This window comes from Eulemur rufifrons, chromosome 4, assembly GCF_041146395.1.
Source record: "Eulemur rufifrons isolate Redbay chromosome 4, OSU_ERuf_1, whole genome shotgun sequence".
Taxonomy (NCBI): domain Eukaryota; kingdom Metazoa; phylum Chordata; class Mammalia; order Primates; family Lemuridae; genus Eulemur; species Eulemur rufifrons.
Window position 1 is genome coordinate 25,359,144 of NC_090986.1, and position 27,771 is coordinate 25,386,914.

A 27,771-nucleotide genomic window follows, 5' to 3' on the forward strand; every position below is an offset into this window, starting at 1 on the left:
TCACACTGCTATTCTTTGGGGAATTCCAAGGATTTAGAGGACCAGGGCCAAAGTCCAGCCAAATTCTCGATTACACAAGTTCCTTCTCTTCCACCCGCTGCCCTCTGTCTCTCTGTCCCCATTTCCTCGGACCACCTGGCTCCTCCTCACCATGCTTGGACAGCTTTGCAGAAGGCAAGTCAGGGAAGGTGGTAACACTGCAGGGAGAAAGAAGAGAGCCCAGGAGGCCAGTGCTCAGCCAGGCATCCTGGCCAAAGGGATAATGTGGGGGAAGGTGGCCAGACTGGGCCCTCAGGGCCTATAGGTTTTTGGGCTCTGAAACTCATTGTTTTAGGGGAAAAGTTTGTTAGGGGCCTTGCAAAGACCAGTTAACAATCCAGTGGGGGCTCTGAACCCCCACTGGGTTAGTCTCAGCTCCATCACATGTGGGTTGTGTGTCTCTGGACAAGCCACTTACCTGCTTTGTGCTGGAGTTACCCTCATCCATAAGGGAATGAGTAACAAATAATAACAATACCGTATCAGTTTCCTGAGGCTGCCACAACACGTTGCTACACACTTGGTAGTTTAAAACACCAGAAATGTATTCTCTTACTGTTTTGGAGGCCAAAGTCCAAATCCAGGGTGTAGGCTCCCTCTGGGGACTGGGGAGAACATTCCGAGTCTCCTCCAGCCTCTGGTGGCTGCTGGTGATCCTTGGTTTCCTTGGCTTGTGGCCACATCACTGCCGTCTCTACCTGTCTTTACATTGCTGTCTCTTCTCTTCTTTCTACCCCAAATCTCCCTCTGCCTATTTCTTATAAGGACAATTATCATTGGATTTTGGACCCACTTGGGCAGTCAGGTTGATCTCTTCATCTCAAGATCCTTACTTAATGTAATTACATCTGCAAATACCTTTCTTCCAAATAACAATCTGTCTTTTACCATGTAAGGTGCTATTCACAGATTCTGGGGATTATTAGGACGTGGACAGATCTTTTTGGGGCCATCATTCAACTCCCTAGAGCCTTACCTTTTGTATAATCTTGGCTATTTATCCCCCTTCCCCATTTTTGTCTTTTCTCCTTCACAGTTAACGAATTAGGTTTTGGGTAGACCCTTTATTTTCATGTTAGGCCATTTTTTCCCTATTTGCATGGTACTTGTGTGCTTCTTTTTCAAAGCTGGGATTTTTTGTACTTTTCTGGGTGTGAGCACAGACGGTCACAGGCGGCTAAGTCTTTTGTATGCGTGAATTGAACTCTTGTTTTTTGTTGTACCCTATGAGGTAAGAGGTATGTGTCCAGGTGTGTGGATGAGCTATTCCTTTCTAGCATCTTTTAATGGGAATGAATTTAAAGCATGCTTTGCCGATAAGCAAAGTTGCTCATAAATATAGTTTTTCATATTACCAATATGATAATTCTAAGGAATTTAAGCATAAAATTTGAGAGTTGCCTCTTTTTTTTAACATTAAATAGGACATTTAACAATAGTTTTTGAAAGGATGATTTGGGTTACAATGTTTTTTCTTGTTTTGAGATTTTAGAGTAAATTAGAAATAGGATGTTGAGTTTTAAACTCTGATTTCTGGTTTACGTGGCCTGTTTTTACTGTAGATTTGTCAAGTCCCAGAGTTAGGACCAAGCAAGGGGAGATGAGATTTGTGTTGTTAGAGGGTGAGCGGATCCAGTTTGCTTGAATGAAGGGGTGTGCCTTGCTGTACTGGTTGTGTTTCCCTCAAATCCACTTCCTAACTGGTTTCGTTACCGGCCACAGCCCATCATCTACAAAGTAGCTTAAAAACTTTCACCATTTTCCTGTTAAATTCAGGGTAAAGTCCATATTCCTGAATTTGGAATACAAGCCCCTTCAGTTACCCCATTGTCACACCAAACCCGTGCAACTTTTGCCCCTGCTCTGTCCAAGCAGCATGTCTTGGCTGTGTGGCTCCTTTTTTCTGGCAAACTTGGCCTGTCTTCCTCCCTTGTCTCCTCAGTGAACTCCAGATTATTTTTCTGGAGTTTGCTTGAGCTTTGCCTCTTTCTGGAAACCCTCTGTAACTTCCCAGGTGGCTACACACTCTAACTTCTCTTTACTGTACAAATGGTTACAAGACCTGGCCAATGACCAGGATCTGCTGGGGGGCAGGGTGGGGAAGCGAGGGCTTTGTAAAGACCACCAGTTGGGTTCCATTTTGCCATACTATGATTCAGTCATTTGGAGTGGGGCTCCAGATATCTGTGGGGTTTTGTTTTAAACCCCCCAGGATTAGGTTGGGATTTTGATAGTGAGTTAGGGTTGGGACTGTTGGCGTGTACACCAGACAAGTGTTTCCCGGTGTGCCAAAGCACGCTGTACGGCAGGTCTCAAACTTGAGCCTGCACCCACGTCCCTGGAGAACTTGGTAAAATTGCTTGGCCCTGCTCTCAGGATTTCTGATTCATAGGTCTGGGGTGGGCCCTGAGAATTTGTACGTCTGACTAGTCAGGCGAGGCTGGTGCTGCGGGTCCAGGGAGGGCACTTTGAGAACCTCTGCTATACAGAAGGTAGGTCCTTGGTGAGCTGGGGGAGCCAAGAGGGAGCTTCTGTGCATAGCTCATAACCATGCTTGCCCCATCTGATTGTAAATCTCTGTTAACATAGATCTCTTGACCTCCTGGAGGGGAATTGAACCAGTCAATATAACAATGGCTTTATATCCTTGTTTTGGTGGCTGAGAGACTGTTAACATTATCCTGTGGCTTCTATCTGGGAACAGCATTTGAAGTAAGATACTATAGCCTTTCCAGAAAGACAAAAATACCTGAGTGCCTTGATTCTGATCAATGTGATTTTTGCCACCTAGGCAATGTCTGGAGATATTTTTGGTTGTCACAGTCTGGGGTGGGGATGCTACTGGATACTTGAGGGTAGAGTCCAGGGGTGCTATTAAGCCGCCCTACCATGTACAGAACGGCTCCCCACGATGAGCAGTCATTTGGCCCAAAATGTCAGTAGTGCTGAGGCTGAGAAACCTGCCTTAGGCAAAGGGGTTCTAATGAGGTAGGGTCAGTCTTCCCATGAGACTGTGTGCCTCGCCCACCCCAGGCCCACTTCCCCAGGGCTGGCAGACTCCAAGGAAAACTAAACCAATGATTAATAATTTGCCACAGCTAAAAGTGCTTTTAAGTGCAGTGTTCTTTCAACAATAAATGACTTATTGAGTGGGGCTGGAGCATTTGTTGAATGATTTACTGAGCTCAGCTGACCTGCACGCTCCCCTGCTCCCCTGCTCCCCTCCCCCGGGAGTTTAAAGAGAGTTGCCCTGCCTTAGACGGGGTTGCTTTCTGCCATTGCCCCCCAGCCTGTGAGAGTTTCCTTTTAGGCTCAATAATATTCCATTGTGTGTAGGTACACACAGCCCACATTTTGTTTACTCATTCATATATTGGTGGACACTTGGAGTGCTTCCAGGATTTGCCTGCTATGAACATAGGTGTACAAAGATTGGCATTTCTTTTTGAATGACATAGGGTAGAATACACATGTCAGCGCAGCATGGGGAAATTGAACAGTGACAGCAGACCTTCCCAGTTTTGCCCATCTGGATTTTTATGGGAAATTTTCTCAGTTTTTTTAGTCTTAGTTTTTAAAATGATAATGTGTTTGCTGTTGGGTTGTCTGTGGGTCTTCAGTGGGTGATCTCAGACATGAGGTTATGTGCTGGGGATTTTTGATACAAGCCACATCAAGTTGCCTATGGATTCAGGGACGGAGTGCTTTGCTGGAGAGAGAGGTCAGAGAGGGCTCCCAGAAGGAGCTAGAACTTCAAGCAGGGGTCAGTTAAGTCAGATAAAAAAGAAGGAAACACAGGATCTCACTCATTGCTGGTGGGAACGTAAAAAGGTACAGCCACTTTGGAAGACAGTTTGGTCAGTTTCTTAAAAAAATGAAACATACTGTTAGCGTACAATCCAGTGTGCTCTTTGTTACTTACCTGAATGAGTTTAAAACTCATGTCCACACAAAAACCTGCATGTGGATGGTTGTAGGAGCTTTATACATAATTTGCAAAACGTGGAAGCAACCAAGATGCCCTTAGGTGGTGAATGGATAAATAAACTGCAGTAGGTTCAGACGATGGAATATTATTCAGAGGCCATAAAGCCACGAAAAGACCTGGAGGAAAGAAGCCAGTCTGAAAAGACTACATACTGTATAATTCCAACTATATGACATTTTGGATAAGGGAAAACTATGGAAACAGCAAGAAGATCGGTATCTGCCAGGGGTAAGGGGCGAGGGAGGGATGTATAGGTGGGGTACAGAGGATTCTTACAGCAGTGCAGCTGCTTTGTACGGTACTAAAATGGTGGGTACATGTCTTTATGCATTTGTCCAAACCCAAAGAATGTGCAGCACCAAGAGTGAACCCTATGTAAACTCTGGGCTTTAGGTGACAATGATGTGTCACTGTAGGTTCATTGTAACGAGTACCACTCTGGTGGGGGATGTTAGTAGTGGGGGAGGCTGTGTTTGTGGGTGGCACGGGGGACATGAAATTTCTCAGTACTTTCTGCTCATTTTGCTGTGAATCTAAAACTGCTCAAAATAAAAAAGTCTTTATTAAAATTTAAAACCCCAAAAACAAAAATCAGAGGGTGAAGGCTTGCCAAGTGGGAATGGAGGTAGATTATCAAGGTGTGTTGTGTTCGGGGGACAAGTAGGTGACCTGCCTGATTGTAGGAAGGGTTCTTGTTGGGGCAAATGAGATCTGTGACTGGAAAAGCAGGTTGGGGCTCCCGCCAGTATGCGGCTCACACAGGCAGTGCTTGTGCACGGGGCGTGGCTTGAAGCTGCGTGAGATGACACATCTCCTAGATTAGAGCAAATGCACACATGTTTATTTCCCAGGGGATGATAAACTTTGAGCAATCTGGGAAAGCATTAAGATAACTGACTAAATTATATCAGTTGTTTAGCTTTGAGTAGGGATCCTTTTGATTAAAAAAATGTGAATTACAGATTCGCATACACATTATTTAGCTTCAAGAACAATTTGTTGACCCAAGTAAAGTACATTTGACCCTTGAACAACATAGGTTTGAACCGCGAGAGCCCACTTATGTGGATTTTCTTTGCCTCTCCACCCCTGAAACAGCAAAACCACCTCCTCCTCCTCTTCCTCCTGCTTAGCCCACTCAACATGAGGATGACGAAGATGAAGACCTTTATGATGATTCACTTGTACTTAATGAATAATATTTTCTCTTCTTTGTGATTATCTTAATAAGTTTCTTTTCTCTAGCTTCCTTTATTGTAAAAACACAGTATATAATACATATAATGTGCAAAATATATGTTAATTGACTGTTTATGCTATTGGTAAGGTCAACAATAGGATATTAGTATTTAAGCTTTTGGGGAATCAAAAGTTAATCGTGGATTTTCAACTGCGTGGGGGGATTGTTGCCTGTTAACGGCCTGCATTGTTTAAGGGCCAGCTGTATATTCTTCTCTGTGCTTCTTGGTGCACAAATTGAAATGACTGTATCAAATGCTTGCTTTCTTAAGCAGTCTTATTTCTTAGTCTCTAATCTCAAGAGGGGTTCCTTGAACTTGGAAGCAAATGTCATGTCATCTCTTATGGAGGATGAGGTTTAATCATTTGGAATAAAGCTTTTGATTAGAACAGACACTAATTGCCAGATTTTCTGAGCACAGTCAACATCACACATTTATGGGCTTAAGAGGGATCTTGGGGACAATGAACTCTGCGCCTGGTAGGTGGCCATGAGGGCTGTGCTAAACTCCACTCTTGGGTTAGTATAAGATCCTTACTTTGCTAGTTGCAATGGATAGTGCTTTAATCCCCTCATGAGTCAACTGTGTGAGTTGGGCAGCAGACATAGTATCTTGCTTGCATCTCCTTATTTTATTCTCTTCTGAATTATGTACAAATATGTCAAATGTGTCTTTTTTTATGAAGAGGACTAGGGCAGTTATCCGTGCACAGTGGTTGTAGATTCTTAGTGTTGGTTGTAGTGTGGGAGAAGTGTTGGGGAGACATGTGATGCCAAGACAAAGGGGTGCTGTAAAATGTGGATTAGCCGGTGAGAACAAGGAGACAGGAAGGCTGGGGATGAACCAGAGAAAGGCCTTGAAGCTCCAGGAGAGGAAATCTCTGCGGTGCCCACGCATGGGAGGGGCTGTGTGGAGCCCAGAGCAGAGGGGAGTGGAAGGGGCTGGGAGCACCTGGGAGGGAGGTGAGCAGGGTCTGTGGTGTGGGTGTTTTGATCTCACGCTGGATCCATTGCAGCGTCTATGCCTGGGTGAGAGTTGAACTTCAGGGCATGGAGAATGGCTGTTTAGGGCTGCAGAGCACAGGGAGGAGATTAAGGGAATCAGGAATGCGGGGCTCTCCTTGGAGCCAGGTCATGGGAAAGTTTGTAAGGAGGGTGGCTCTGGTGAACCAGAAGGGTTTTGTTTCTTTTTTGTTTGCTCACTGGGTATGCAGATTTAGGGTCTGGGTGGAATTGCTGGGGTCTTAGAAGAGAAGCTGTGCTGCCAGTGGGCTACAACAACCCTCCTTCTGCCCAGCGCGTACAGCGCTCGGTCACTTACTGACTAGAAAATGCACATTTGTACCCACTGGTGTCATTTCACCATCTTCCTGAAATCCATTTGCAGAATCCAGGCTAAGAACCGGTGCCTTTAGGAAATCTTTACCTTTATTGATTTATTTAATAGTTATATCTTTAACTCAGGATTGTTTTGTTTAATATCATAAACTAATAATGGGGTTTGGAGTTTAAATATATTAAAATTGGGCATTTTTGGAGGATATGTTTATTTATGTGACAAATCTCAGTGCCTTCTGTGTGCCCGGTATGTTCTAGGTGTGGGTAGTTTAGCAGCAAACAATACATAAAAACCACTATCCTTGTGGAGCTTAGGTGCTTTGGGGGAAAACCTTTTAAAAAAAGTGAAATATGATAGGTTTTAAAATGGTGACAGATGCTGAGTAGGAAATTTAAGTGTGGGTTAAAGCACAGGGTTAAGGCAAAGGCAGTGTCGTCGTCTCTGGATATACTTTGAGGGCTGAAATAACAGGCTTAGTTGATGGTGTTGGTGTGTGATATTAGAGTGACAAAGTATGGGTGACCGTGAGGGTTTTCTTTCTTTCTTTCTTTTTTTTTTTTTTTTTTAAATCTGAGATGTGACTGCTGATAACAGAGGGAAATGATTGTGGGAGGAACAGGGTTTTTTGAGGAAAATATGGTGTTCTTTTTTTTTTTTTTTTTTTTGAGACAGAGTCTCACTCTGTTGCCCGGGCTAGAGTGAGTGCCGTGGCTTCAGCCTAGCTCACAGCAACCTCAAACTCCTGGGCTCAAGCGATCCTCCTGCCTCAGCCTCCCGAGTAGCTGGGACTACAGGCATGCGCCACCATGCCCGGCTAATTTTTTGTATATATATATTTTAGTTGTCCATATAATTTCTTTCTATTTTTAGTAGAGACGGGGTCTCGCTCTTGCTCAGGCTGGTCTCGAACTCCTGACCTCGAGCGATCCACCCGCCTCGGCCTCCCAGAGTGCTAGGATTACAGGCGTGAGCCACCGCGCCCGGCCGAAAATATGGTGTTCTATTGTGGACGTTTTTTAGTTTGAGATGACACCCAAGAGGAGGAGGTATTGAGTTAGGGGCATTTTATGTGCCCACAGGAACTAGACACAGTTTTTTAAAGCAAAATTATGATCATGACTTGGGAAAATTATTTTATATATATTAAAGATGTTGAAAGACCAGATTTGGAGAAAAACATCTAATACTCTGAGAAATTCTATGTGCAATGCTATGTAGAAAGTAAAATATTATCCGGTTCTGTTTATAAAAATCCCATTTCCACCAAAATTCACATGAGGTTATTGTCTATATGTGGAAGGGACACTTAACCTTTCATTTGTTGTATTTATATGGAGACTTAACTCTGCAAATATATTATACTGTGGAAACTTCCAAGAGCATCATTTCTTAGGAAATGGTTGGCTGTGTGCTAACCTTTCTTCTGTGGAGGTGTGGAGAGTGGGAGAGGCATTCTCACATGTTTTCCTTAGAAACACAGGAAGGGGAGGAACAACAGTAGAAACTGAATGAAGAACAAAAGGCATTAGGATTTAAGGATGCTCCAGTGTTAGGAGTTCAGGGTTTGGGGTGGGGCATGAATCAGCAGGTATTGTTTAAAGAAATATGATTGATGAGTGTTTTTAATTCTCGGCATTAGAACGTTAGTCCTTTACAACTTTGTGGCTTCCAAACAGATAAAATTCATGGAAGGAAGTATTAAGGCCAGGTAGTTAAAGTCCTTCTGCATATCAGGATTTCTTTTTAGATTGTATAGTAGTCCCCCCAGTCCATGGGGGGATAAGTTCCAAGAGTCCCAGTGGATGCCTAAAGCCTCCGATACTACAGAGCTCTACATACGCTGTTTTTTCCTATACATACCTATGATAAAGTTTAATTTGTAAGTTGGGCACAGTAAGAGATTAACAGCAATAGCTAATAATAAAATAGAACGCTTGTACCTATACTGTTCACAATTTTACTGATAGAAGATTCATTCTTACTCTAGATCTTAGCAACCTTAGCATATGATTTAAATTTTTTTTTAATTTTCTTTTGACTTACAAGTCAGACTTTCACCTTTTCAGTTAAAGGATGCGATGCCCTTTATGGCTTCTCTGGCATATCTGAGTGGCCAACATCACTACTCTTGCACTTTGTGGGCGTTTTTAAGTCAAATGAGGGTTATTTGAACACAAGCACTGCAGTACCATGACAGTCGATCTGTTAATGGAGAGAGCTGCTAAGTGACTAATGGGCGGGGAGTGTAGACTGTGGAGATGCTGGACAAAGGGAAGATTCCCATCCTGGGTGGGACGGCGGGAGATTGCAACATGCCACTTAGAATGGCACACAATTTAAAGCTTAGGAACTTTATTTCTGGAAGTTCCCATTTAATATTTTCAGTCAACCGTGGGTAAGTGAAACTGCAGAAAGCAAAACCGTGGATGAGGGGGGATGACTGTAATGTCAGGAAATGTGAGCAAACTCTTAGTGGGCTGCAGCAGAAGGTCTCCATCCAGTGTGCCCTTAACCTTCTCTGTCATCTAAACTCTTACCTAAGCTCATGGCTTGGACCATCACCTTTGGGAGTCTGAGCACAGACCTGCTTTCTTACTTCTCGTAGATCCCATGTTTCCAGTGATAAATTCAGTGATGATAGAGCAGAGATGATCTTCTGTCCTAAATCTGTTCTTTTAGATGCTGCTTATTTTAATTAAAGATGGGGGACCTTTTTTTCTTTAATGGACAGTAATTTTAGGGTCTTGTAAATGAATAACCACTTAAAATGGTTTTATTAGGCTTGGCTTCTGAAGGATATGAAAATCTTGAACTTGACCATTAAAAGAGAACAGAACAATCTTGATTTAGTGAATATCAAGTATTGAAATCATAGTTTAGTTCCATCTTGGCCAGTTGTTACAAAAAAGTCAGGAAGGAGAAGGAAAACAAAACCCTAGAGGGCCTTCCAGGTGTTAAGGAGACAGCGTGCTGAAAGAGAGACCTAATGGGGAAAAAGGAGAGAGGGAAAGAGAAAAGGAGGGGATTTATCAACCCCAAAATGGGTTAACGTTTGTTTCCTCCTCTCCTCGCATCGGTGGGGAACATGAAGGTCATTGAAATTGAGAACTTTAGTCAGATTGAGGAAGGCAAAGCTAGGACTGTATTCCAGGACGTTGGACTCCTAACCTGGCGTTTTTTTTTTATCATTATCATTTTTTTTATTATTCAGAACTTTCCAAATTCTTGGGGAGGGGTGAACCCCCAAAGCCAACAACAACAATAAATAAAACATTACAACTCTCCAATAACTCTTGTCTGAGAGAGCCCCTCCCACCTGCTGGGAATGATGCTGTGCGTTGTGATCCTGGGGTAGGGAGAGCGCCTCCTCCAGCCATCGCTGTATTGCTTGAGCTGATGGCTTCCTGTGTTTGGTATTGAGCATCTTGACTGCGTTATATTGAGTTTGTATTAAATTGTACCCTAGATCGTTGTTCAAGATATTGTAGCCATGTCATTCATTCATTCATAACTATTTATTGAGTATCCCCTACCAGGCCTAATGGGGATCCCAAGTACTGTGTGAGTAGTCATCGCCCTACAGGAGTTACAGTCCTTGGTGGGACAGGTAGGAGAGGAGTGATGCTGCTGTGCTAAGTATCGTGGAAGGAGAGGGGAAGAGCCTGACTCCATGGACAGAACTGGGTGGAGGAAGGGCGCATTTGGCAATGGTCTGGAATTGTTAACTGAACCCCGTTGGGGGTGAATTGGAATGTAGGGGCCAATTGGCTTAGGTTTCCATGATGACCAAAGGTAATTTAATGTCTCCTGTCAAAGAAGGTTTTTGCCATCAGGTGGAAATGAACATCTTTAGCTCTTGCTGGTCCCATATGTCTCAGCCTGGCTTTTTGAGAATTGGCAGTCCAAGGGACTGGGGGGAGGGTCCTTAAGTCAAAGGCTGGATAATTTGTGCCTTCCTCTAATAGAAGCTTTGAGTCTATTCTCATTTCAGATGCTTTATTTGTTTTTTTATTTATTTAAGACTTTTCTATTTATTTTTTTAGAGACAGGGTCTTGCCCTGGCATTCAGGCTGGAGTACAGTGGCCTGATTATAGCTTGCTGCAGCCTTGAACTCCTGGGCTCAAGCTATCCTCCTGCCTCAGTCTCCCATGTAGCTGAGACTACAGGCATGTATCACCACGTCTGGCTAATTTTATTTATTTATTTATTTATTTTTGTAGAGATGGGGGTCTCACTATGTTGCCCAGGCTGGTCTTGAATTCCTGGCCTTAAGCTATCCTCCTGCCTTGGCCTCCCAAAGTGCTGGGATTATAGGTGTGAGCCACTGTGCCTGTCCCTGATTTCATATACTTTTATTCAACAGCAGCATCCCTCCTTGTAATATTCCTTAAATATAATGCAGTTAACTGTTCAGCCTGTAGAACAGAGTTATCATTCTCACCTTCCTTAACTTTTTAACTTCCTCAAGCCAATTTTACTCCCTGGTTGAAGAATCTGTTTAGTTTGAAAAGACACCAGTGAATTCCCTTTGGAAGTACAGTGCTGGGAAATACTGTATGATGTTCCACTGGAAGGAACACGTCTCAGGTGTCATCTCAGAAGTCTGGGCAATCCACCCACATTGAACTTGGGCTGGTTGGGTTACAGTCTTCTGGAAACTTCTTGGAGGAGGTGTGGAGAAAGGGGTGAGGTTCCTCTTCCCACTGGGTGAGTCAGAATTACTCATTTGGATTGGGCAGGGGGAATAAAGTTTTCTGGGATTCTGAACTTAACTTGGATACCCCTGAAGCATGTGCTCCACCATTGAAGAAGCTCCTGGGTGAAACTGTCCTTCCTTCAGAACAGCCCTTGGAGCCCCTGAGTTCTGAGGTGAAAGCTGGAAAGTGTCTGTACACCCTGCACCTTGGGGCACCTGAAAGCCAGCATTTAACTGTAGGCGGAAACCACCAAGCAGTGGGTTCCCAGTGGGAAGGGCTTCCTACATTAGATGGTCTCCATATAAAACATTAGATAGTCTCCATATAAAACATGCCTGTCCAAGATGACATGTGGCCAGGCAGCCAAGATGAAAGAAATTTGCTTAACTGAGTAATTTCATCTATCAAAGTTATTAGAGGTTTTCTAATGGGGCCCAAATATGATTACTTAAGAGCTATGCCATGGCAATGGCCATGGGAACTTGGTAGTGTTCAGAGCAACCCCAGTTGATCTTCTCAACACCCCTGGGAGCTGTTACCTCCAGGCATTCTCTCCATTTGCCCACAGCCCCACACTGAGAGAAATTATGTGGCTACTTCAAGGTCACACAACCAGAAAGTGGCACAGTCCAGACTCTAACACTGGAGGATTTCTGGGTGAAGCACCTTCCAAGAGGGCTTTTCAGGGCAGTATCCTCCATGCAAGTTCCAGTACTAAGAACCTGAGCTTAGAATAACTACAGATGGCCCACAGGTTTTCAAGTCTGTTTGGTGGTAAAACTCACAGATTTATACTTTTTTTTTTTTTTTTGAAGGACATTGAGACCTAGAGATTTTTAGTGACTGGCAAAAGTCATGGAGGTGTTGAGATTGTGAAAATGGAAGGGGGAATCGCAGAGGGTGTGGGGACCCTGGGCTCCTGAGTGCTGTTGCTGGGAATAGGATCCAGTCTTCCAACTTCCAGACCAGGGTTCTTTAGAGGTACCGAGCTAACAAGGTTAGCCAAATCTGAAGCTCAGTTTCTGTTATTGCTTCCCTAATGATTTGTAGATATTTGTTTGTTCAACAAATATTCCCTGGGCACCTCCTTTCTGCCCACACTGTGTGAGGGATAAAGCAGTGAATAAGAGGAACATGGTCTCTGCTTTTAGGGCTTGTTGTCTGGCTTTGGAAATTCCTCACACTGGCAAAATCAGTAACACTGTGTTTACCTTTGGGCTATCTCTGCACATCGATAATTACCATTTAAATGATTCATAGTGTACAATGACCATTTTGACCTTTTTCAAGTAAAAAGAATCCCGAAATATTTGAATAATGTTTTTTTTTGTCCTCTGCAAAGTTACTGTTTTTTTCATAATTAATGCTTTGTAGATAATTTGAAATTATGTAAATATCTCATCAGACTTTCACTCACTAGTTTTAGCTTCCATTGAAAAGTTTCTAACCCTTTGTTCCTTCTCTGAGAGCGTCCCCTTCTCCCTGCATTTATGTCTCAGTAAGAATTCATAGATTCTTTTCTTATTCAGTGGATTATGATTCATTGCTATCATTATTTATTTGGAGGTTTAAATTATCCCAGATTTGTCTAGTGGGACCCGTTCATGCCAGCTCCCTTGGACCCGTCCTCATGATTCCTTGAATGTTTCCTTATTTTATGGTGCAAGAAGATGTTCATGGCCCATCTTGTACTTTCTCTGCCCCAGTCTTGGAATCAGCTATTTGTTCAAGGAGCCCTGGCTCCTTTTGTGGGACAGTGGTATCAGAAACCAAGATCTGGGCACTGGAGTGCTCTCAGTTACTGGTGTGTCTTTGTTTCCAGGGCCTCTCAGTAGATAGAGCTGGGGAGTATGTGTGTGTAAACACATTTAATTTTTTTTTTCTGTATCTCTCTGTATTTAAAATGGAGCCCCGTGGCTCATGCTTGTAATCTCAGAACTTTAGGAGGCTAAAGCAGGAGGATTGCTTGAAGCCAGCAGTATAAGACCAGCCTGGGCAACACAGTGAGACCCCATTTCTAAAAAAAAAAAAAAATTAGCTGGCCATCATGGTGTGTGCTTGTATTCTCAGCTATTCAGGAGGCTGAGGTGGGAGGATCGCTTGAGCCCAGGAGATTGTGCCAGTGCACCCCAGCCTGGGCAACAACCTCTTTAAAAAAAAAGCAAAAAACCAAAAAAATTGTAATATGTACATCCTATATGTATGAATGAAAAAATAAAATGTAGATTTTTACAATGCTGATGGAGGTAGGATTCTACTTAAACGCAAATGTGTAATTTCAGATATATGTCACTCTCCTTTTCTCTTAATTTTTAACAGGTGGCTCAATCCGTTGTTTAAAATTGGTCATAAACGGAGATTAGAAGAAGATGATATGTACTCAGTGCTCCCTGAAGATCGCTCCAAGCACCTTGGGGAAGAGCTGCAAGGGTAAGCAAGAGGCAGTGAAGACAAGGGTAAGGAAGAGTGAGATTCCTCAGTGTGTCTGGAATGGGTTTTGCCTTCCTGAGCCCCTTGCCTTCCATCCGGCCGTTCCGAAGCCTACCTTCCTTAACATTCCACCCCTTAACATTCCACTGCACACGAACTCCTCTCAGGCTGTCCCTGGGCTTAGCATACCTTTGTGGCCTGGGGGAAACCTGTGTTTCCTGTGCCCTGGTGCAGGCAGACCCGGTGCCAAAGCCCTGGATGCCTGAGGTCTGTCCCAGCAGGTGGGGTCACTGAGGAGGTTGTCTGGCCTGGCTGTTCTAGTAACGGTACTGTGAATCTAGCCAGGCTTGGCAGTCACTTGTTTCCTGAGACTGCAGACTTCCCCTCGAGGCCTATTTTTCTGCTGCTACAGATTCTGTACCACGTAATATCTCAGGAGCCCTGTGAACAATTAGCCAGCATTTGTGAGACAGCCCTGTCTTCAATGCTTATCTGTCACCTCCCCGTTTTACCCTGTGGCAGTGTACATTGTGACTTACCAAGCTTTTTACTTATTGTAGGTTCTGGGATAAAGAAGTTTTAAGAGCCAAGAATAATGCGCAGAAGCCTTCTTTAACAAAAGCAATCATAAAGTGTTACTGGAAGTCCTATTTAATTTTGGGAATTGTTACATTAATTGAGGTAAACACTTTTACATACGGTGAATTGTCTTTCATTATAAGTGGAGTAAACCTGCCAGCCATTGATCGATATTGAAATAGATGGAGACCCAAGGTGAGGAGGAGCCAGATGGGGTTTGAATGTGTTTTGAAGTCTGAGGATAAAGCCTGTCTAGGAAGCAAGATGTAGCTTAGCAGTTGTATTTATCTGGGTAAATACTTAGGTGACTGAATCTCAAGGGCATTATTGTTTTTCTTTTGAGCAATTACAATATAGTGTTGTAGAAGGATAGCACTGAAAAGGCATTTTTATACCATGCAGGACAGTGTTGATGCTCAGTAAATGTTATAAATGCTGACACTCATTCTCGATCAAACAAGGATCCTACAACCTCAGGGAATATGTGCCCTGTGATCTGGAGAAAGTGAACTTGGATCAGAGCCCAGAATGATATTGGACATTTGACAGGTGCTCAACAAATGATTGTTAACCTAGCTGTGCCAAATCTGATAAATGCTTTTCTGGGAAGGTATTGTCACCTCTCTCCTCCCAGGGAAACATATCTCAGGGCCCTGCACCTGGGCTGGCTGTGGTGCCCCAGAGGCTGGAGCTGGCCGAGTGCCCGTGAGTTGGCTGAGTGCCCACGAGCTGCCCCTTCCATGCTGGCCAAGTGCTTTGAGCCAAAACCCCTCTGTGGAGGGGTCCGACTCTACTGGGAATCCCAGGGAATTCATGCATCACCTATTCTGTTGTCTTGTCCTTGGTTGTTAGAGTGGATTGCTGGCGGGGGAAGGTAGAGTCTTGGTGCCTGGCATTGCGGAGAGCATGGAAGTGGATGTTCAGCAGAAAACCAAAGGCAGAAAGCTGGGAGGGCCGTGAGCTCCATTACTTTAAAGGGCCTCCCTCGAGGTCCTCCAGTAAGACAGTGTTCTGCCCAGGGGTGCCGGGCGGTCGGCTTGCTGAAAGGGATGCCGAAAATCCAGCCGGGTGGCTTGTGCCCTCTGTGGTATCTTAGTGCTGCCTTAGGGACATGGGTGGTCCTGTGAGCGGATTTCTAGCAGGGATAGAAATTGCTGTTGCTACAAAAGGGGGGCTTTAAATGCAGGAAGGTGGGTAGTTGTCACAGTGCATTTTGTTGGGGGTGAGTTGAGTGGGCCAGTGGGTTTGCAGGTGGGAGGTACAGCTCCTGGTTAACGAGCTGTGTGTGCGGGCACCCTGGGCAGTGGAGAGGGAGGTAGGCGAGTCCTGCACTGCACCCCTGGTGAAAACGAGGGGAATGTGTCAGGTAACAGGGAGCCAGATGGTCCTGGAGGTGGATGTTCTCATTGGTGATAAAGGTGTGTTGGCTCGGGTGCCAGATGGTTAGTGCCACCTTTGAGAGGGCACCTACCCGCCTGTATCCTCTGTGGCTTTGCAGATGACAAGGTGGGGACGCAGACTAAGTAGCGGGACTGACTTCTGACTTGGGGTCGGGGAGGGTGCAGGAACCCCTCAGGCTCTCCCAGCCCATCTCTGACCCGTGCTGGGGTGTCCTAGTGATGGTGTTTCTACATGGTCACAGTAAGTCTCAGTTTGAAATGAATAGGGTGACAAGCTGGTGTGGTTGTGGCCCATCTGTGTGGGATTTCCTGGCCAGATGTGGTTGCATAACTGCAGAGAGCCAAGCTCTCTCGGATTCTGCACATCAGGTGGCTATGGAGCCTCGCCATGCACCTGTGGCCCACACCAGGTGTCTGGTTAGGTGTGGGCAGGAGTGAGTGTCCTCACTTGCGTGTTGGGTCATCTCTTGGGGGCAGGCCTTCCTCTGCTACCCCTGGTTCTCTACTTTCCCTTTGTTACCAGCTGCTTAAAGAAATTGAAAACTGGATCATCTTAAAGGAACTGAACTAGAGGTCACCCCTGTTGTCATGGGCTGCCAGCAACTTGGGGTGGGGTCTTTAGCCCCCAGAAGGTGACTAGATCCCATCTCAGAATGAGCTGCGGGTTTTGCCAGGCAAACTTTGGGGGGAGAAGTAGGCACAGAGGTAGAGGCTGCAGCAAGTGGGTTTTCTCTTGAGAGGACAGGCCTCACTATGGCGCCAGGAGCATTGATTTCAAAGTTGCCCCAGCCCTGATAATACTTAATGCTGGGATCAGGGGAAGGGTCTGGGAAGGCCAGGACTGAGGAGAGCTTAGTGCAGATGCTGCTGGCAGAATGCTGGCCTGTCTTTTAGGTAGGTTATTGGGCAGTTATGGCAGAAGAATGGGGAATAGAGTCCCTGGCACACTCGGGGGCTCATACTCAGTAGTAGTGGTGGCAGCAACAGTACTACTAGGAGGTGTAGTAATAATAGTTAAGTACTTGAAATATATTAGGTGCCAGGAACTGCTGCAAGCACTTTATGTATGATACTACTTTGGCTGACTAAGTGAGGTAGAGAGTATTCTTACACCCCCACTTTTGAGAAGACGACACTAAGTGCCAAGTAGTTACCTGGTGTGCCCAGGGTCACACAGAGCCTAAGTGGCCTAGCTGGGATCCCAGCTCAGGTGCTCTGACTTAGGGCTTGACCAGCTCTAGACTGACAAGCTGGTCCCCTAACAGCAAGGCACATCTTGAGAACTTTGTCTTCAGGGTCTCAGTCTCATGTTTCTTGAACTTGGTCTAGGAACAGTAAGTCAGATGCTGAGAGCTCCCTGGAGCAGTGGAGCATGGCTGTGGGAAGTCAACTGGGGGTTGTAAATTAGGGTTAGAGTCCAGGTTACCATGTCCCCTGGGGCCAGAAAGTCACATGAGATGCTGCAAAGCGGCTGAGGCGCTGGCCAGGTGAGCAGCCGCTGGCTAGGTGAGAGCGTTCGGATGGCCCAGGAGCCTTTTAGAAAGTTGTCTCCCATTCCTCAGCGTATCCCACGTGGATGAGGTGTGGCTGCCCTGGTGACCCAAGTTCTGAAACATCTTTGCTGTTAAGACGCCATTCCAAATTGTCCCTTTGGGTGGACCAGGGGGAAGGTTGTTGTCTTGGATGGTGACGACATTGGGACTGTGCCCTGGGCAGAGGTTGAGCTCTGTGTTTTTGCTTATGGAGAATGCCTGGTTTCCTGCCAAGCAATCACATCTCTGCACTTTGAGAAGGCCTGAATCGTGGAGTGGGTGTGCATTTGCTTGACAAGGATGAGGACCCCTGGTCAGTCACCACTGTGGGGGCAGCCTTTGTGGTACCTGAACACACCCTCCCCTTTGCAGGCTGGACACCAGATCTCAGGTGTCAGGGCAGCAGGCTGAGAGGGACCCCAGACCCCATGCCATACTGGTGGCAGGTCCATCTGATGTACAGTGAAGCCTGCGTTTTTCCCGAGAAAGTGCTTGCTTTTTGATGCTGTGTTCAGGCCAATATCTTGGGTGGTTTTTGGTATAAAATTAGACTGTGGCCAATTATTCTCTAGGTGAACATTGGTGACTTATTGGATGATGTTCATTTTAGCTTTGTGTCTTTCACATAATAACTGGTAGAATTTTAGTTCTGACACAGTGAAATTTAGGGAGCTAAGGATCACCCCAGCTCAACTAGGGGTGACCCTTGGATCGATCGATTGATTTTTTTTTTTTTTTTTTTTCCTTTCTGCCAGTGAAGCCTGCATTCCAATACAAATATTCTTGTTTTCCTAGACTTGCCTGTTGACACTGCTGTTTTGGAGAAGTTAGAGACAAATAGCTTGTTATGGTGAGGCTAAAGAGTGTCTCTTACATTTCAAAACTCATTTCAGGTGCTGTTTTGGGTTTCCAACCATTAAAGGTAGTTATTGAGTTAGAATGAACATTAGTTTCATAATTGATGTTATGAAGCAGCTTTTCATTTTGTGTTCTTGTGTCTGTACTGCTTGTTGGTCTTCATATTTTAGACCGTGGAAGATCTAAACTCAACATGCTCTTTTGTAAAAAGCAGACGTATTTCCATTGTGAGGATCAGACCCTTTTTAATTCCTCTAGTGTACAGAACACCTGTGAAGTTTATCTACAGCTCTCTAGCCATAGACTGGCAGAACCTTCCCCTGGTACTAATGGTGGCACCAGCAGGCAGGGGCAGGATGACACCAGTTCGAGGGAGGCTGTGAGACTGGGATTTCAAAGTAGTACAAACCTCAGTCCTATGAGAATTGAGGAATGGTTGCAATGTTCTGAAAAACAAGTGCTAGTCTAATGGTGAACACAGTGCTCTTGCAGACAAATGCTAGAACACAGCAGCCTGAGAGTTCCCACCACACTTGTCCCCTGTGTGCACCTCCACGGAGACTGTGATTGCACTAAAGCAAGTCTCCACCTGCCCAGAGCCCTCGAGGTGACCAGGAGGAGCTTGGGAAGCCTCTGCATGGGCCAGACCACGACACAGGCTGCTTCTCTGCCTCATCCCTGAGGTCTCTTCTTTGAGAGATGAGTTGGTTTTTTTTTTTTTTTTTTTTTTAAAGAACTCCACTTCACCATTTCTTGGTCAACTACTTGACATGAAGGCCAAGCTTCATGTGGTGTTTTCTTTCTTAGATTTTTAAGATTTCAAAAATGCAAAAACAGAAAAGGATACTAAGCCCCTCTCTGCCCCTAAGCTGGTTTCAATAATTATCAATTCATGACCATTCTTGATTCCTCTGAAGTCCTGTTCACTGCCCCCACCAAGATTATTTTGAAGCAGTTCCTATACATCACATAATGTTATGTAAATATTTTAGTATGTATCTTTTAAAAGTTAAGGACTCTTTCCCCTATATAATCATAATTCATCATTATGGATACACATTAACACTAATTTTAACATCATCAGTATCTAGCCAGTGTTCCCATTTCTTTGTCTTTTTTTTTTTTTTTAACAGTTTGAATCAGTATCTAAAAAAGACACATCTTGTTGATATAGGTTGTATGGGTTCCATCTGCCCCATTTAATTAAAGAAATCACATTGCTCATCCTGTCCAGATTCCATAATCTGAATTGGGCTGATTGCATCCACACACCCCACCTCCAGGACATTTAACATGTTCCTTTGGTAGCAGAAGTTCGTAGTGGGATCTAGAAACTTGATCTGATTCAGGTTTGATTTTTGTTTTTTTTCTCCCTGTTTTGGCAGGATTACTTCATAGGTCAGGTTGTGTACCATGATTGCAAGGGACCTAACATAGATCTGGTTGTCTTCTGTGTATGTGTGTGTGTGATGTTTGGAGCTGTTCATGATCATTGCATAAGAGCCATTAATTCATTAGGGGTTGCAAAATGGAGATATTCTAATTCTGTTCTTTTTCATGTATTAGCTGAGCTATTTCCATGAAGAGTTGCCATTAGCAACACTTTGGCACCCTGAGGCACAGTACATATAGGAAAGGCAGGAGAAATTATTAATTTTGTTACTTTAAAAAAATTTTTTTTTCCTTTTTTTCAGTTTCCAAAATAATGCGTGGTTCTCCAGCATTTTCTTCTGGGGCTAATGAATTTCTTGTTATTGTTTGTTTAGATAAGTATCATCATGAGCTCATGGACTTAAACATTTTTGGTGTGCCTCAGTCCATGCCAGTTACTATCCTCATGCCAAACTTGGGCCATCTTTGGCCAGTGGTAGTCTTACTGAGGTTGGGTCCTGAGTCTGTTGCACATATCTAATAGTCTTGTCTAGTTTTCTGTTGTAACAAGATGTTTTGGGCTCATCTTGAGCAGTTCCTGCCCCAGCTGTGGAATCAGCCATTTCTCCAAGCAGCCCTGACTCTTTTTGGTGGGAAATGCTATCTAGGTACTGTCGTCTGGGCACCAGAGGTGCTCATTGCTGCTGGACTGGTTATTGTTTTTTGGCTTTTTTATTGGACAAAGCCAGAGAATATAGATATATTTAAAGATAAACATATCCTGAGTTTATGTGGCTGTTTCTAAACCAGATTCATGACACTAGTGTTTTTTACTTAATCTCTGTGGTCTTACATCTGTATCTCTTCTCCCTTCATCTGTTCTTTTCTCTCATGCCTAATCCCAGTTCTCAATGATATCAACAAAATTATTCATTTGTTTTATCTCACTGTCATCCATAATATGTCATAATATGTATCAACACTGTCACCCATAATATGACTTCTGAAAATAACTGGAGTTTTTTTTTTTTTTTTGTGCAGTTGATATTGTTGTTAGGATAGGTGTATGCCACAGGGAATGCATTTTCAAATTATTTTGTTTAAAACTGCTTTCAGTAGTTCCTTTTTTTGTGTGGTCATACCAACAACTGGATGGGTATATGTTTAGGTACATTTGTTTCACTTTACAAGTTCTAGGAATTGCTTTTTAAAAATTTCATTATATCTTACAATTCTATATGATGTTTTTATGGTTCCATATTCAAATCTACAGAAGTTGTTTTTAAAGAAGGCTGTTGTCCTTGTCCATTCTACTTTATTCTCTCTCTTTTTACAGAGGTAACCTTAAAAACAAATTAGGATTCATCCTTTAATTTTGTAAAAACGGTCTTTTCTGAACATTGACTTTTCCCTACTCTGCAGAAGGGAAGGAGGATCTTAGTTTTGTCGTTGAAACCTCGGAATCATGTTTTCCTAAGGATCTTTCTTGGAAGCATGACATATATAGCACTGGCTCTGATTAAAACCCTTTGTGGTCTTTTAAGTGCTTTACAGCCGGTCTCCAGCCCCTCTAGACTCAGACACAGGGGTGTGCAGGAGAGGAGGATAGTGATGCTTATGTGGAGTCCATTTCTGCACCCCAGAATCTTCCAGGGAGAGGGAACTCAGGCCCCACTCTGATCGATTGAATCTGAATCTGGGGGATGGGTCCTGTGCGTCAGGGAGTGCTTTAGTCTCCCAGGTGATTCTGACACACTAGCGGGACTGAAGACCACTGATTCTGGGGAATTCAGGCACATCTGGAGTCTTGATGGTATCTTTGGGGGGAGTTCATGCCCACATCTGGATCCCAGCCTCATTTAAGGGAAACCGCAGTCCAGGAGTGTATTCTCCATTATTTTTACATTTATTTCTTCTACCAAGATTCTAGGAGCGTTTTCATTAATATCCATTATTTCCACTTCTATAGTGTAAAGATTCATTTTATCTTCCAACAGATTTAACTGTTTTTCTTCCTTATCTCTGGATCTTTCTCAACTCTACGTTTGTCACCTGTTCCCTCATTCGTAAACCCTAACTCCTTATTCATTTTCCCCATATGCTCACTTCTGCTTGTATTTTTCACACAGTCATGTTTTTCTTTGATGGCTTGTTTCTATTTCCTGTGTTGTCTTTCCTCCTCACGCATCAGGGATAGTGGCTTGGGCAAGGAGTGTCTGTAGTGCCTGGCGGGACATGGTGGAGGCCCGATGCCCACCAGGGACAATTTGGCATAGAGCCATGGAGTATGTTATTCTGAGAAGCAAGGATGGGACTCAAATGTCGTGAGGCTGAGTACCAAATACTCCATTGGGAAATGTCTACCTTCAAATACTCTGAGGCTCTGGTAGAACCTTGAGTTATGACCATGGTGGTGTACCATATTGGACTCTTAAAAAATCCCTTGTGGTCTCATAATTGAGGAGCATTCTTGGGAAGGAGCAGGGACCAGATTGTCAGTTGGTTTGTGGAAAGACTCTTCACCAAGTCATAGGTTGGTTGGTAACCAAGATGCAGGATTTATGTGAGCGACACTTGACCTTGTTACTGTTATCCAGAAAGTTCACTTCAAATTTAGTTAATTACAAGTTTGATAATGAGTATTTTCCTTGTTGTTTCATTTCTTTTTTTTAATTTCTAAACAGCTTTATTGAAATGTAATTCACATATCACATAATCTATCTACTTAATGTAAAAAATTGAATTGTTTTTAGTATATTCTCAGAGTTGTGCAGACATCACCACAATTTTAGAACAATTTCAACACCTCCAAAAGAAATCCCTTACCCAATAGCGATCACTTCCCATTCCCTCCAAACTCACCCAGCCCTACAACCATAATCTACTTTCTATCTTTATAGATTTGTCTATTCTGACATTTCATATAAATAGAATATGTAGCCTTTTATGACTAGCTTCTTTCACTTAACATGTTTTCAAGATTCCTCTATGCTGTAGCATGTATAAATGCTATATTTTTATTGATGTATAATATTATATTGTATGGATACATTTATCTATTTATCAGTTGATGTAAATTTGATTGTTTGCATTTTTTGGCTACGATGGATAGCCAATACTGCTATGAACATTCATATACAAGTTTTTGTTTGGATGTACTTAAGAGTGGAATTGCTGGATCACTTAATAACTCTATGCTCAAAATTTTGAGGAATGCCAAATTATTTTCTTTTTCTTTTCTTTTTTTATATATATATATTTTTTATTTCAGGATATTATGAGGGTACAAATGTTTTGGTTACATTTTATGACTTTGCCTCACCCAAGTGAGGATTAGAGGCTTGCCCTGTCCATTAGTTGTGAGTTTACCGCCCCCCCCAACCCCCTAATCCCTGGAGAATATTACTACTATATGAACACCATAGTGTTGATCAGTTGTTTCATTTCTTATTAGTTGAAGGTTAGGATCAGACAGGTCCGCAGGAAGGTGTGGACCACAAAAAAGCATCCCTCGTGGATGAGCCCCTTTGTTGGACTGGATTATTTAATGCCATCTCTCAGGAGGAAATTTTAGTCAGTTAGGTGATAGTGACATGCCTTCATTTTACACTCTTTTTTTGCCGGATTCTCGGGGATAAGGGGCATCATGCTTACTTTCTGTTCGAATCACACCCGTGTCAGGCTGAAATGAGCTGTGTAATAGGCAAGAGAGACTCCAGAGACCGCGAGAATTTTCAGGAAAGTTTGGGAAGGCAGAAGTCACTGCTGGGCTTCTGGCTGATCGCCCAGGTGTGCGTGCTGTCAGCCTGGGCTGCCCTTGTGCACAGTGGGGCATTCTTGCTTCTCTGTGTAAACCTCCAGGTTTTCATCTCAGTAACTCTAAACAGTCTGTGTTGTGACCCACAGTAGTAGGGCCCTTCCATGAACCCTTAAAACCTCTTGAGATGAATGACTGGGCATGCTGGAAGTGTATCAGCAAGCCTCTGCGTTCTTTTTTTTTTTTGAGACAGAATCTCACTCTGTTGCCCGGGCTAGAGTGAGTGCCGTGGCGTCAGTCTAGCTCACAGCAACCTCAAACTCCTGGGCTCAAGCGATCCTCCTGCCTCAGCCTCCCGAGTAGCTGGGACTACAGGCATGCGCCACCATGCCCGGCTAATTTTTTGTATATATATATTTTAGTTGTCCATATAATTTCTTTCTATTTTTAGTAGAGACGGGGTCTCACTCTTGCTCAGGCTGGCTCTGCGTTCTTGATATCTGATCACCTTGAATCACTCATGATTCTTAGACTAAATAGTAGTTTCTTCTGTATCCTGGGCGAAAACTTCTATGACTTCACAGAAGACAGTGTGGCTGGTGAAGTCCCAGCTCATTGGTGTGAGACTTTAATTTTTGCCCTGGGGAATAGAAAATTATTAATATTGCTTCAAAATGAGAACCTCTGATGTGTGGCTGATTTAGAGAACCACTGAAGTCATTGTCTTTTAGCACAACTTCTCCTTCTGTTGAAGCAATGTGCCCTGTGGCCAAGAGCCTGGGGATTCCTTTTTAAATATTCCAATGGAAGCTGAACTTGGTTCTCTTGGATCTACTGACACGTGGAGTTTGGGCTGGGGTGTCGGGAGTACAGAGGAAACGGGCAGAACGAGGCTGGGCTGTCCATCTGTAAGCAAATTCCTTATCCCTGTTGGGCCACTTTTTCCCTTTATTCTGTGTAGTCCGAGACTTATTTGCTAGTTTGCCAAGAATATTTTAAAGTACCATTTGTAACATTTATTGAGCATTCACAGTGTACCAAGCATAATGTACTAAAGCTTTATTATCTTTGAACCTATAATTTTGACTTCAGGTTAAAACTATTACCTGCTTGTCTTGAAGAAACTAGTTCTGTTTTTTCCTTTAGATTAGTGATGAATGTCACACTTTATCAAAATGCCTTTTTGACATGCTAATAAAAGTAAAGTTTGCGCTAAGAAGAATTGGTATGGTTTGTATATGTAATTAAGTCTTTTTTTCCTTCTTCTTTTAGGAAGGCACCAAAGTAATTCAGCCCCTATTTTTGGGGAAAATTATTAATTATTTTGAAAATGATCCCACGGATCCTGTGGCTTTGCACACAGCTTACGCCTATGCCACGGTGCTGACTTTCTCCACACTGGTTTTGGCCATACTGCACCACTTATATTTTTATCACGTTCAGTGTGCTGGGATGAGGTTAAGAGTAGCCATGTGCCATATGATTTATCGGAAGGTAAGTGACATTCAGCATTAAACGTGTCCCTCACCTGAAGCATCACAAGCACTTTGGGAAAGTTTTATGTAAATTAAAAATTGTATAAATAGAAGCATTTAAACCTTACTAAAGAAGCTTGCTATTTGCCGCAGCCTGATTTTTTTTAATGCAGACTTTCTCAATATATAGTAAAAGTTTTCTAGTGCTATTAAGTCATGGCTGCCTTTGATAGTAGGCTGCTGCAACACACTAAATTTATAATGAAATCAAATTGATTTTCAGTGTCTTTCTGTCTCAATCTCATAATAGTTGTATTTGGAAAGTTTTCTGGTTGTTCATTAAAACCTGCGTTAATATCAAAGTTATATTTAAAAGTGGAATTCAGTAAAATTAGATCTATAAAATTAAATCTGGGAGAAAAGAATGTATTTGAGAAAGGGAATGATTATAGTAAATGAACCCTTTAATCATAGTCAATATAGATTTTAACTAAGGGAAAATATAAATTGAATTCATGCCAAATACACACCGTCTTTCTATACTAAAGTTATTAACAGTTGTTTTTTTATTTAAGAAGATAGTTGGATGTTTGGGATAATGCTTTCAATTTTACATTGTTTTAGTAATTTTGGAGAGAACTTAGTTTTTTTCTATTTTATGTTGCTTTTCAAGCTAAGCTTTGGTATAAAACAGTCATCCCTCAGTATTTCATGGAATTGGTTCCAAGACTTCCCTCGGGTACTAAAATCCAAGGATGCTTAATTCCCTTATATAAAACGGTGTAGTATTTGCACATTACCTACGTTCACCCCTCCTGTCTACTTACAATCATCTCTTGATTACTTATAATACCTAATACAATGTAAATGCTGTGTGAATAGTTTTATTATTGTATTGTTTTGGGAATAATGACAAGAAAAAAAATCTGCACATGTTCAGTTCAGTCACAACCACCTCTCTTTCTTTTTTTAAACCAAATATTTGGAATGCGAGGTTGCTTGAATCCAGGGATGTGGAACCCACGGATATGGAAGGCTGACTATATTTTCTTTCCCTTCACTGCAGTTTCAGTAAGATCTGATTTGATGTGTTCAGTGCTTTTTGTATTGAGAAATGCCCTCAAATCGTACCGTAGTTTGCTCTGGTCTTAACTGTTATAAGAAGTGGGACTTCAGGTGTGTAGCCAGTATGAGGAACTGAAGAACTCTTTAGCAACACCATCATGGATATCTCTTTGCCCTGAGCCTTTAGCTTTTTCTTTTTTCTTCTTTTTTTTAAATCTTCATTTAAAGATAAAAATCAAACAATTTAACTTTGCTACTTATCTAGAGCTTCTGTTTATCGTGAGTCATTTTTTTTTTTTGGTCAAAATGCAAGGTGCCCTCTCCATGTCTTCCTTTGAGCAGAGTCTTATTAATCTTGCAATTGTATGAATCCCGGAGGCCTAGCGTCATATTGTCTATGGTGAGTTACGACAAACAGGCCCTGCTTTCTCGTCTGTGATGTGAAATGGTAACAGTGACCGTATGTTCTAGTCAGCAGGTCTCCTTCTTCTCCTCCTCCCTTCTTCCTTCCCTTCCTCATCCTCCTCCTCTTTCTTCCTTTCTCCCTTCTCCTTCCTTTCTTCTTCTTCCTCCTCCCCACCCCCTCCTTTATTCTCTTGCACTCTCTTCTGCAATTTAGGAAGAAGAGCCCTCCCTCGGGTTTCTCTATAAATTAGTTGTTTATCTTTTCCAGACCATGCTTAGTTACAATAAATACACAGGAAATTTCACTAACACTCCACCGTGAAAACCTTAAACACTGAAGCCAGGTTTAAGGTACTGGTTCCATAAAATAAAGCTCTTTGTGCAAGTGAGTATTGTTCACCTGTTTTCCTTCCTCTTTTCTGCTAACACTTTGGAAAGTAACCTTTGGGAAATCTGATCTAACTTGGCAAATCTGCTTACCTGTGTGTAAACATCTCCCAAAGGTATTAATTTGCCAGCTTGATTATCCTAGAAGAATTGTCTTTTTTACAAGAATTGCTTGGTTTAAACCGTAGACTTAACCTGAAATTCCAGAAACGTGGGAAAGATGTATATCCTCCTGCAGTGCCTTGTGTTTGGAATCGTGTCCAGGTGAAGAAATAAAAAACTTCTTCATCACATGCGGCTGCTTCGTTAGGGCAGAAGCTGGCGCTAGGTGCTCTCGGTTTCCGCTCAGCCTCCACCTGCTGATTCCCGGTCCTGGCAGAAGTCAGGTTGGGTGTCACAAATGGAATGACTGCTGAACTCGTCACCCTAGGTTGTGGGATTGAACGATTTTGTGGGATGTACCATATATAAAAATTACTTGTCATTTATTCAGCTTTTTACAGCTTTGGTGAAAGTGCTTTTGGCTTTTTACCATTGTTTTATTGTAAAATATATACACCATAAAATTTACCTTTTTAACTCTTTTTAAGTGTATAATAGTCCAGTGGCATTAAAGCCGTTCACATTGCTGTGCTACCACCCCCACCATCTGTCTCTAGAACTTGTTCCTCTTCCCAAAGTGCAACTTTGTCCTCATTCTGCACTAACTACCTCTAATTCTCTGCATCTCATATAAGTGGAATCATATAGTATTTGTCATTTTGTGTTTGGCTTATTTCATGTAGCATAATGTCTTCAGGGTTTATCCATGTTGTGGCATATGCCAGAATTTAATTCCTTCTTAAGGCCGAATAATACTCCATTGTATGACTATGCTACATTTTGTTTATCCTTTCATCTGTAGGCAGATTTTGGGTTATTTTTGCCTTTTGGTTATTGTGAATAACACCACTGTGAAAATGGGTAGATGACTATCTGTTTTGAGTTCCTACTTTCAGTGCTTTTGAGTGTATACCCAGAAGTAGAATTTCTGGTTTATATGGTGATCCTATGTTTAAGTTTTTGAGGAACTGCCATACTGTTTTCCACAGTGACTGCTATTATTTAGGTCGAGGGGGGTTTGTAAACATAGTATTGAGACTCTGTAGTTGGACTGCTTTTGGATGAATCCTAGTTTTCTTCTTTCTAGCTACCTGCCTTAGGCAAAC

The 27,771-nt window shown here is 42.9% G+C and overlaps 1 protein-coding gene across 2 annotated transcripts in view; it reads left to right on the plus strand.

Annotated features, from left to right (window-relative positions):
* ABCC4 (ATP binding cassette subfamily C member 4 (PEL blood group)) overlaps positions 1–27,771 on the plus strand; it is a 226,468-nt gene that overhangs the window by 30,690 nt on the left and 168,007 nt on the right. For both annotated transcript variants that reach the window (XM_069467093.1, XM_069467094.1), the window contains exons 2-4: positions 13,624–13,734; positions 14,295–14,415; positions 24,504–24,725. In XM_069467093.1, the coding sequence (XP_069323194.1) occupies positions 13,624–13,734; positions 14,295–14,415; positions 24,504–24,725 (454 nt within the window). The remainder of the gene's footprint in view (positions 1–13,623; positions 13,735–14,294; positions 14,416–24,503; positions 24,726–27,771) is intronic.